At 33.0% G+C, this 12,404-nt stretch overlaps 1 protein-coding gene across 2 annotated transcripts in view; it reads left to right on the forward strand.

The window, feature by feature from the left end:
• The first annotated feature begins 3,089 nt into the window (after positions 1-3,089).
• The window catches only part of LOC143064902 (E3 ubiquitin-protein ligase ubr3-like), a 57,493-nt gene continuing 48,178 nt past the window's right edge, over positions 3,090-12,404 (forward strand). For both annotated transcript variants that reach the window (XM_076238104.1, XM_076238106.1), the window contains exons 1-3: positions 3,090-3,512; positions 6,638-6,851; positions 7,529-7,665. In XM_076238104.1, the coding sequence (XP_076094219.1) occupies positions 3,290-3,512; positions 6,638-6,851; positions 7,529-7,665 (574 nt within the window). In that variant the 5' untranslated portion in view covers positions 3,090-3,289. The remainder of the gene's footprint in view (positions 3,513-6,637; positions 6,852-7,528; positions 7,666-12,404) is intronic.

Raw genomic sequence — 12,404 nt, forward strand, 5'->3', positions numbered from 1 at the left:
GTATACGTCTCTTATGTTGGCCACTGTAGGTGATCAAGCATATTTGAGAAAGAGCTGGCATTGTAGTATCTCTTACATGTATAGCGAGGAGCTCTTTGTTGGATCATCTCAATTTAGTTGATTTGGTTTTTGTTGTAAGGGTCCCAGACGCAAGAGCTGTACTCAAATTTAGGTCTAACTAATGACATGTATGCCCTTTCTTTAATTTGTTTGGATGAAACTTTAACGTTACGTTTTAGGAAATTAAGTTGACAATTTGCATTAGCTGTTATATTATTTATGTGTTTATTCCATTTAAGATCAGATTGGATGGTTACGCCTAAATATTTTGTAGCTGTTTCAGTTTGGAGAATGTGACCATGAAGGATGTTGTCATGGTTGACTGGTTGTCTGTGTGAAATGACATTAATTAGTCTTTTTCCCATTGTGCCGCTGAATTTAAATCCTGTTGTAGTTTGGATGCATCATCTATGTTTTTGATGTTTCTATAGATAATGCTGTCATCGGCAAATAACATTAAGGTGCTGTGTTGTAAATATACTGGGAAATCATTTATGTAAATAAGGAATAAGATTGGGCCAAGGACAGTGCCCTGTGGCACTCCAGATGTTACCCCAATTTTTTCTGATTGTTCTCCATCTAGCATGACTGTTTGTGTACGATGGTGTAAAAAATCACCAATCCATTCCAATTAAGGTATTATTGTTTATGCCGTAATATTTTTTAAAATTTGTAAAGTAACCTTTTGCATGTGAGGGACTTTGTCAAAAGCTTTGGCAAAGTCCATCACAACGACATCAGTTTGTATGTTGTTATTGTTGTCTCTTGCAAGGTCCTGTATGAAAGATAGTAATTGTGTCTCACAAGAGCGTTTTAATCTGAAACCATATTGTAAATCATATAAAATATTGTTTTTTTTTTTCGAGATGTTCCATTATTTGACTAGCTATGATATGCTCCATAATTTTGCAAAGTATACATGTTTGTGAAATTGGCCTGTAATTTATGGCATTGTTTTTGTCGCCTTTTTTGAATGCAGGACAGACATTTGCATGTTTCCAGTCTGTGGGTATTTTATGAGTATTAATTGACTTTTGAAAGATGAGTGTGATGATAGGACTTTAAGATGATCTTTCATTTCCTTTAAGACCTTTCCACATAGTTCATCAGGGCCTGTGGCTTTATTCGGGTTGATGTTATGAAGAAGTTTGTTGACGCCCTTTTCTGATATTTTAATTTCATTCATTGGTGGATGTGATGATAAGTTTTTTACTGGTATTGGATCTGCAGATGATTCAGTAGTGAATGCTTTTTGAAATGCTTATGCTAATGATTTGTTTAGTGATCAGTTTCTTAATAAACTTTTAGATTCTCATTTGGTTATACTAATGGTTTGTATAGCAAGGAGTATCAGAATCTAACTTTTACGAATCATTGTACATGACAGGTTTGAGGTATATATCAATATATATATAGCATAAACGTTCATTCACTCATTCATCGCACGCACGCACGCACGCACGCACGCACGAACGCACGAACGAACGAACGAACGAACGAACCTTTATGATGCATATTGGTCTTTTGATGTTGTCCCTAGAAACGTAAGTCTTACACTGAATCTATACATTTTGCTTCGAAACCAAAATATTGTCAAAAAATTATTAAAACAGAACTTGCATTTTCAGATTAAGAAAGGGTCTGGGGATCAAAAACCACGATTTTGCATCATTTGTTCTATAGCTTCTTGGGCCTTGAGTGGCTCCAAAACCCTTCAATTTTTTTTTGACTCGCTCCGCTCGGCCAATCATGATTGCCAATGTTTTTTTTTAAAAAAAAAGGCTAGATACAACCAAACTTAAATACTGTGTATGCAATACATGTATATGCAGTTGGGAATATAGAAGATTCATTTTTGCAGAGGATAATGATTAATTCTGATTAAATGATACATAATGACTTGACTATACATGTATCATTTATAATAAACAAATAATGTAAAATTGTATATTTTCAAATATTATAAATAGACAATAGACAATTATTCATTAGCACAGACACATTTACATTAAATGGTTATGGCATACAAAATGAAGACAATAAACTGACAATAGTTAAATTGATTATAATTATATTAGAGTGACAGTGGTATTCACAGCGAAGAAAAAAATTATAAATATCGACAGTTAACACATTATTAATGATCATGAACAATTAAAAAAAGAACACAAACAAAAACTAGGTTGCATATTAAAAGAATGACAAGTTATGCAGATGTTCTCAATAAAAAGCATGACTGGTAGACTGCTATCTAAAAGTGCAGTCAAATTCTTCCGAGTGTTATAGCGGACTACATTTTAATAAAATTGAAATTAAGATTTTTATTAATATTTTGTATATAGGTATCCCCCAATGATGTATAGCATGGACAGATTGAGAAAAAATGGTATTCATCCTCAATTTCTTGTCTGTTACAGGATAAGCAAATGCGTTTACTTCTTTCAATGTTGCCGGGTATAACGCCCTCTTTCAATTGCTAGGGAATGGACATTTAGTTTAAATTTACTGAAAACTGATCGGTCAGTTTTGAGTTTACATATATCAATATATGGGGGTCTTTTTTCTTATTCTTTTAGTATGGAAAAAGATATTTAATTTTTCACATCAAGTTATTGATAGAACAATTCGATCATAATTTGATAAGCCTGATCAAAGATTCTTTGTTGGATAGTATTTATGTGATATTTTAGATTAATAGTATCAAAAGTGAGATGGCCAAAACCTAATTTATTTAACCAGTCTTTTACAATGTTAACCCATTTACTTGTTTTCTCTACATTATTATATATTTTATGGACTAAAGTGTTAGGCGAGTTCACAATGTAAATATAGTAGTGAAAAATCTTACTTCAATAGTGCAGAAAATAGATAACCTGTCCTCTTAGTTTACAAAAATAAATAACCGATCCAAAACAAATCCTCCTCCCCTCCCCCAGAATATCAAATGGTCGTCCCCTAATATTCTTCTGATCGCTATTTAGTAAGACTGTAAATTCGTTTTTTACCATATTCCGTAATTTGGGTACCTGTCAATGTCTTTACTTATCGTCAGAAATCTTTGTCAACAAAAGCCAAACAATACCTTTATACCTATGTAAACCCTTACATTATGATGCTACTTAAGGCATTTAATGATGGTATCTAACCTTTAAATGTTCTAACGTCTAAGTCAACATTTCCACTGCAAAATAGTCGCTGAAACATTTAAGTCTGTCATGGAAACATCAAAATGGCAGCTCCAGAAGTGAATGCATTGTTAAAAAGGGGGAAGAGGACTGTTGCCACTCACTTCAAGTCGGAGTGTTTCAGGAAGAGTGGAAATAAAAGTCTTCATGAGTTTATGAACTATTTGTTTGATCCCAGAAATAAGTCGATTGATGATGTTGATGTTTTAGATTGGTGCAGATGGCTGATAGCTGGTGGAGTTACTTTCGATGAATTTTCAAAAAATGGTAATACCATATATTCTCAATATTTCAAAACTGGATCATCAAGCAAAGTATCAATCAAACTGAGTCAATAACAACTGGCCCCAAACGGTACACCTAATAGACAACTTTCGATTTCGATGCATTTCCGTCACTCGTGCGTTTAGGTGCGTCGTCACTTCCATTTCCATGTTGAGCGAGTGGTTAAAAACTTTAAAAGCTATATTGCACGAATTTTTCGGCAAATTTAATTCGCATAATTGACAATCTACACAGCTGTCATTAGGGAAATGTGATTAAGTACCTACTGAACAAAACTTTATTTCTAGTTTATCCTGCACAATGACGATCACTAAGACGCTTGATGAACGTTTATAGTGCAGGGATACAGGCGAGCCCCTCTATCTGGTAAATGACGTCTCAAAGGCGCGTATAATTGACAATTTTTTTCCTGTGACGGATGAACTCGAAAGTGGTCTATTATCTCCCCACTTTTTCACCGGTAAACGGACAGAAAGTCACAGGACAAAAAGTCACCGGATATAAAGTCACAAATAATCCAAAGGCGGATTTAAGGTGGTACCCAACACTTTCACTAAAATTAATTTGGCGCGTTTAATTTTCATAAAATTTTGTCAAAATATTTACTTTGACCCTTTAACAAAAATATAAAAATTTCAAAAATTTTGAACCAACCGTTTTGTCAGAAAAATTACACTGGTTATATACATGTAGCAGTTTGACAAACACCAATTTTGATCATTGAGAAGCTTAATATTCCCTTTACAACACAACGTAATTAAAACGTTAAGCTGACTTTACAGAGTTATCTCCCTGTAGTGTTAGGTACCACCTTAAGTCAGTCTGTGGGCCCCCACTTATAAAAATTTCTGGATCAGCCACTGTAAGCTGATGAAAATTGTTTGAATATATAAGCGAAATATCTTGAAATATTTACTTTTTAACACATATATTCATATTAAAGTTTAGGAAATGTGTCATTATACTTGAAAAATGGAGAGTTATTTAATTTTAATCATGCATAAGAAAGATTCCTGGGGACCATGAAGCCATTTAAGTTCCAAGCCACTTTGACATTTTGTTTTTTTAATTATTTGATCATCTTTGATATTTTTTTGATAAATTTTGTTCACAAAGTTGGTTTATATACAATAGTTAAAAAAAAATACAAAAATGTTTTTGTAGAAATAAGCGTTTTTTATTCAAAGAAAATAATCAGAAAAATTGAATTGTGACTTTTTGTCCATGACGTATTGTCTGTGACTATTTGTCCTGTGACTTTCTGTCCTACATTCTTTTTCACCAACTCTCACAATTTGCTTAAAATTCGCCCCACTCATCTTCTTTATAATACCAACTCTTGTTTACCAAAGCACTCCCACTTATAAAAAGGGGGTAAAATCCCATTGAACACAGGTATGAGAACTCTTCCCGCCTTTGAAAAGGTTCAAATCCTGTTCAACAAAGGTCTGCCAACTCATCATCCACTTACATGTATATCGAAAAATAGAAAAACCATGATGAATTTAGTCATTACAACTTATATTTATTGAGAATAGAAATATGGGAATATGTCAAAGAGACAACAACCCAACCAAACAATCAATACTTAGTTAGTATAGACTTAAGAAAAAGGATGCAATCCCGTTGAATGTAGGTCTGACAACTCGCCCCACTTGTGAATAATAGTGTTATCCCATTCATTTATGATTAATAGTCTGCCAACTTGCTCCACTATTGAATAAAAGTATTTAACTGTACTGAATTAAAGCTTCACCAACTAGCCCCACTTATGAATTAAGTGAATACTTCATATGAAAACTGTAGAAATGCATCTTGATTTTTTTAACTCTTTTCTTTTGGTTGAAAGAAAGCAGACATCAAGTTTGTTTTCTGGTACAAATAAAATCACTGTTGTACAAGATAAGTCAGTCAAGAATCATGGGTATTTGCATAATTTTTTCTAAGATGATAGGTTTGCACAATAAGTCAATTATTACAAACACTGGCATGATTACACAAAAGCAAGTACATTGTACTAAATGAAATGTCAATACTAAAAACAAGAACATTAATAAGCAAATATGGTAATTTTAGTACATTTATAATTAAATTATTTAAATGGATAAGTCACATATGATAAACATGGCATTGTGATATCCAGGTGTACACTATACATAACAGATACAATATGACACATAATGTAAATAAAACATAATGCATGATAAGAGAAAATTAATCACAATGAATGATTTACATATACATGTTATATAAATATGTTGTTTTCAATTTAGACTTGTTTAAATATACAACTACATATAACAAAGGATCTGCAGAGGCGGATTTAGAGGGTTTTTCAGGGGGCTGGGCCCCCCTTTTTTTTGAAAAAATTGGTTGATTGTATAGGGAATCACTGAAGCATGACTAGAACGGGTCCCCTCTTAGGCAGTCAGTGGGCCCCCACTAACGAAAAATTTTGAATCCGCCGCTGATTTGTATGACTATACAAACCTCAAATCCTTGATATAACTAAAATATAAAAGATTTACAAAATGGATATGTTCTTGAAAATCAAAACCCCCCAAAGAAAATCTCAGTCATTGCCAGTTATTTGAAAGGAATCAAAAATTAAACTGCAACAACTTTATAAAATTAGTTCATTCGAATATTTTATTGTGATATTAAAAGATGATAAAAAAAAAGATACATTAACCATGTTAACAGACAGGGTGTTAAATAATTTTATTAATATAAACTTTGTAAACATTTTATCTTTTAAAACTATTAAAGGTCATGAAGGTAATGACAAAAATGTTTTTGTATTATGAAATCTGATAAAAAGATATATATTACCATGTACAAATGTATACTCAAAAGAAGAAGGTAAAACAATTTCATTTCATCATTCTTGGTAAAAATCGAAAATTGCTGATGACGCAAGTGACTGAAAGTGAGTATCAGGAACTACAATACAACTGTACTTGGCGACCAGATATCACTTTTTATGGTCTGTCGAAGTGACAGACGGGTTAAGCAACTATTGCCCCAGTTGCAAGCTAGTGTGAGCCCTGCTTTTTTTTGAAGCATTTTCTTTGTATACATTAATTTTATAACAAATTTACTTTCAGTTAGAAAATATGACAATGCTGTGATATGTGGACTGGTGTGGACAGCTAATTTTGTGGCCTATAGATGTAGGACATGTGGTATATCACCATGTATGTCGTTATGTGCAGAGTGTTTCCAGGCAGGGAATCATGAAGGGCATGACTTCAACATGTTCCGTAGCCAAGCTGGTGGTGCCTGTGACTGTGGGGATGTTAGTGTCATGAAAAAAGAAGGGTAAGAAATGCAATATTTATGGTTTTAATATACACTGAATATGTGTTCCTTTGTTGACATTATAATCATGTTATGCTTTGTTACAAAAAAATGTAGTTTAAACATATTTATTTATAGTGGATTGGGAAACAACTTATATTAATCTCTTTCCACTTTGGGGGTGCTAGTGCTGCCTTGTAGCAGCATTAGCCTGCTCTTTTTCTAAATCTACAATGATGTCTTTATGCTTTGTTACCTGAAATGCAGATCTAGTAACCTATTCATATTGACCTTCCTTCTGTCTGTCAAAAAGTCTTGGATGTCAAAATTATGTCAAAATTTTCATGGCTTCTCTTGAAGGAAATGATTTTATATTGAGACTTGAATTTATTTATAGTGAGTTGTAGTACATGTATGTAAGCAATTTTTACATCAGCCATGCAGCTACTTCCTGTTTGCAGATTATTTGGAATTTTACAACACTACTGACACAAGGAACATTTTCTTCAAATTTTCTTGTTTTTTTTTTATTGAAATGATAATCAGTTATGCTTTGACAATATAAATGTTACCTCAATCAATTGCATACAGAAATAGAGGTCTTGTTTAGTTAAGCCATTTATTTTAAAATGTTATCATCCAGCTCTTTATATGAAAGGAACATGATCTAGTTTGTTATGTTTACCCTTTTGTTTCAGGTTTTGTACTCGACATGGTCCTGATAGACAGACACAGAATTTTACCCCGCCACAGGATTTGTTGGTTGTAGCAGAGATAATGATGCCCAGGATAATTTTAAGATTACTTCATCATTTGAGGGACAATTCTAGTGAAGGTTGTTATCTTCCATCCTGTTAAAGTCATATGTATTGTTATCTTATATTTATGATATAACATACATGTATCATAATCATTTTTGTCGAGCCTGCAACTTTTGTTGCAGAAAGCTCGACATAGGGATAGTGATCCGGCGGCGGCGGCGGCGTTAGCTCACTTCTTAAAAGCTTTATATTTTAGAAGGTGGAAGACCTGGATGCTTCATACTTTGTATATAGATGCTTCATGTTACAAAGTTTCCGTCAGTCACATGTCCAATGTCCTTGACCTCATTTTCATGGTTCAGTGACCACTTGAAAAAAAAGTTCAAATTTTTTGTAATGTTGAATTCTCTCTTATTATAAGTAATAGGATAACTATATTTGATATGTGCGTACCTTGCAAGGTCCTCGTGTCTGTCAGACAGTTTTCACTTGACCTCGACCTCATTTCATGGATCAGTGAACAAGGTTAAGTTTTGGTGGTCAAGTCCATATCTCAGATACTATAAGCAATAGGGCTAGTATATTCGGTGTATGGAAGGACTGTAAGGTGTACATGTCCAACTGGCAGGTGTCATCTGACCTTGACCTCATTTTCATGGTTCAGTGGTTATAGTTAAATTTTTGTGTTTTGGTCTGTTTTTCTCATACCATATGCAATAGGTCTACTATATTTGTTGTATGGAATGATTGTTAAGTGTACATGTCTAGCGGGCAGATGTCATGTGACCTTGACCTCATTTTCATGGTTCAGTGGTCAAAGTTAAGTTTTTGAGTTTTGGTCTTTTTATCTAATGCTATATGCCATAGGTCAACTATATTTGGTGTATGGAAATATTTTATGATCTTTATGTCATTCGAGCAGGTTTTATTTAACCGTGACCTCATTTTCACGGTTCATTGCACAGTGTTAAGTTTTTGTGTTTTGGTCTATTTTTCTTAAACTATAAGTAATGTGTCAACTATATATGTTGTATAGAAGCATTGATAGCTGTACCTGTCTGCCTGGCATGGTTCATCTGACCTGGACCTCTTTTTCAAGGTTCATTGGTCTTTGTTTAGTTATCTTGGTTAATGTTAAGTTTATGTGACAGTTGTAATAAAGCTTAGCTTATACTTAGGACTATCAACATAATATCAATGATTAGTATAGAAGGCGAGACATTTCAGCGTGTGCACTCTTGTTTATACTACCCCAAACATTTTTGCGGTTGTATATTGGTATCACATCGTTGTCGTCAGCGTCTTCCGAAGACAGATGGTTTCTGGATAACAACTTTAGTATAAGTAAATAGAAATCAATAAAATTTTAACACAATGTTTATAACCACAAAAGGAAGCTTGGGATTGATTTTGGGGGTTTAGAAATTAGCAAAACAAGCATTTATCTAGTGTCAGTACAAAAAGTTGTGTATAAGTATTTCAGTTGTTCTGAAATTGTACCACAATGTTTAATACCATAAGTTGAAGGTTGGGATATATTTTGTGGGTTATGGGGCAAACAGTCTGGGAATAAAGGGACTAAAACAAGCAATTTTGTGGTTTCAAAACAATAAATTGGAGTTATCTTTCTTTGTCCAAAATGGTTGTTGAATCACCTAAAACCAATGCTTTATGGAATCTTCTTTGAAAATTGGAGTTATCTTTCTTTGTCCAGAATAGTAGTTGAATCAACTTAAATCAATGCTATATACAATATAAAGTGCAATATTCACTTTACTACCAACTGATAAATTAAAGCAGTCTTAACCATTCACTGATTACAAGCACTTTGATTACCATTCTAGGGTTATGCTCCTTTACAAATGGAAAACTTGAAGATTTTTTTATACGACCGCAAAATTTGAAAAAATTTTCGTCGTATATTGCTATCACGTTGGCGTCGTCGTCGTCGTCGTCGTCGTCGTCGTCGTCTGAATACTTTTAGTTTTCGCACTCTAACTTTAGTAAAAGTGAATGGAAATCTATGAAATTTTAACACAAGGTTTATGACCACAAAAGGAAGGTTGGTATTGATTTTGGGAGTTTTGGTCCCAACATTTTAGGAATTAGGGGCCAAAAAGGGCCCAAATAAGCATTTTCTTGGTTTTCGCACTATAACTTTAGTTTAAGTGAATAGAAATCTATGAAATTTTGACACAAGGTTTATGACCACAAAAGGAAGGTTGGGATTGATTTTGGGGGTTTTGGTTCCAACAGTTTAGGAATTAAGGGCCAAAAAAGGGCCCAAATAAGCATTATTCTTGGTTTTCGCACAATAACTTTAGTATAAGTAAATAGAAATCTATGAAATTTTAGCACAAGGTTTATGACCACAAAAGGAAGGTTGGGATTGATTTTTGGAGTTGAGGTCACAACAGTTTATGAATTAGGGGCCAAAAAGGGGCCCAAATAAGCATTATTTTTGGTTTTTGCACCATAACTTTAGTATAAGTAAATAGAAATCTATGAATTTAAACACAAGGTTTATGACCATAAAAGGAAGGTTGGGTTTGATTTTGGGAGTTTTGGTCCTAACAGTTTAGGAATAAGGGGCCCAAAGGGTCCAAAATTGAACTTTGTGTGATTTCATCAAAAATTGAATAATTGGGGTTCTTTGATATGCCGAATCTAACTATGTATGTAGATTCTTAATTTTTGGTCCCGTTTTCAAATTGGTCTACATTAAGGTCCAAAGGGTCCAAAATTAAACTTAGTTTGATTTTAACAAAAATTGAATCCTTGGGGTTCTTTGATATGCTGAATTTAAAAATGTACTAGATTTTTAATTATTAGCCTAGTTTTCAAGTTGGTCCAAATGGGGGTCCAAAATTAAACTTTGTTTGATTTCATCAAATATTGAATAAATGGGTTCTTTGATATGCCAAATCTAACTGTGTATGTAGATTCTTAATTTTTGGTCCAGTTTTCAAATTGGTCTACATTAAGGTCCAAAGGGTCCAAAATTAAACTAAGTTTGATTTTAACAAAAATTAAATTCTTGGGCTTATTTGATATGCTTTATCTAAATATGTACTTTGATTTTTGATTATGGGCCCAGTTTTCAAGTTGGTCCAAATCAGGATTCCATATCAAGTATTGTGCAATAGCAATTAATTTTCAATTGCACAGTATTGCACAATAGCAAGAAATATCTAATTGCACAATATTGTGCAATAGCAATTAATTTTCAATTGGAGTTATCTTTCTTTGTATAGAATAGTAGTTGATAATATATGTTGGAAATATGCCAGACATGACTATGATGTCATTTTCTATTTTTATTTGCCAATAACTTTATGTAAATAACTTCATTGGAAATTTGCCAATATAAAATGTTGCTGATGAAGCTTTTTTTCCTTATCTTATCTAAAATGTTTTTAGATAATGTATGTTGGAAATTTGCCAGACATGACTATGATGTCATTTTCTATTTTTATTTGCCAATAACTTTATGTAAATAACTTCATTGGAAATTTGCCAATATAAAATGTTGCTGATGAAGTTTTTTTTATTGTTTTATACAATAAACAATGTATATTCACTTTTACTACCAACCAATCTTTACCATTCAGTGATAACAAGCACTTTATTTTACATTTTAATATTTTATGATGTATTTAAAAGAGTAGTTATTGTTGCAAACTCCATTAGAAATTTGAATTGATATCAGTTTTGGAAAAAGGGAAACGGGGATGTGAAAAAAGGGGGGGGGGGTTTAAATTTTTCTCATTTCAGATTTCATAAATAAAAAGAAAATTTCTTCAAACATTTTTTTGAGAGGATTAATATTCAACAGCATAGTGAATTGCTCAAAGGCAAAAAAAAACTTTTAAGTTCATTAGACCACATTCATTCTGTGTCAGAAACCTATGCTGTGTCAACTATTTAATTTTAGATTTAAATAAGAAGAAATCTTTAATTGATTTGTAAAATCTTGACATTTGTTTTGTGTAAAAAAACCCATGTAATGTCAAAAATTTGATCACAATCCAAATTCAGAGCTGTATCACGCTTGAATGTTTTGTCCATACTTGCCCCAACTGTTCAGGGTTCGACCTCTGCGGTCGTATAAAGCTGCGCCCTGCGGAGCACCTGGTTAGTTTCTGTTCTCTTAACTTAAGTTTGTCTCAACTAAATTTAATGAAATGTGTAAATAATGAAATTTGAATTGAGATCATCAGGGATCTCCATGGATGAAAATTGAACGATGGAGGAACTTTCACCATCATAAACCGTATCTACGCTTTACAGTGTAGCGCAATAGAAAGTATTTCATACCTCCACATAAGGATAGGTGAAAATGCTAATTTACTGCTTATTTAAATTTTCATTATAAATTCTATGTAGAAGTATATATATTTTCAATAATTGCCGTTTGTAACCCTTCAAAGGCCAAGCCCTCATGCCCCCTCCCTTTCCCTTAGTCGAGAATGACCAATAGCTATCAAGAAGGTCCACCTGTAGTTTTCATGCTATTTTTATACGACCGCAAAAATTTTTATTTTTTGTCATATATTGCTATCACGTTGGCGTCATTGTCTGTGTTGTCGTCCGAATACTTTTAGTTTTCGCACTCTAACTTTAGTAAAAGTGAATAGAAATCTATGAAATTTTAACACAAGGTTTATGACCACAAAAGGAAGGTTGGGATTGATTTTGGGAGTTTTGGTCCCAACATTTTAGGAATTAGGGGCCAAAAAGGGCCCAAATAAGCATTTTCTTGGTTTTCGCACAATAACTTAAGTTTAAGTAAATAGAAATCTATGAAATTTTG

This window comes from Mytilus galloprovincialis, chromosome 2 (genome assembly GCF_965363235.1).
Source record: "Mytilus galloprovincialis chromosome 2, xbMytGall1.hap1.1, whole genome shotgun sequence".
Lineage (NCBI taxonomy): Eukaryota > Metazoa > Mollusca > Bivalvia > Mytilida > Mytilidae > Mytilus > Mytilus galloprovincialis.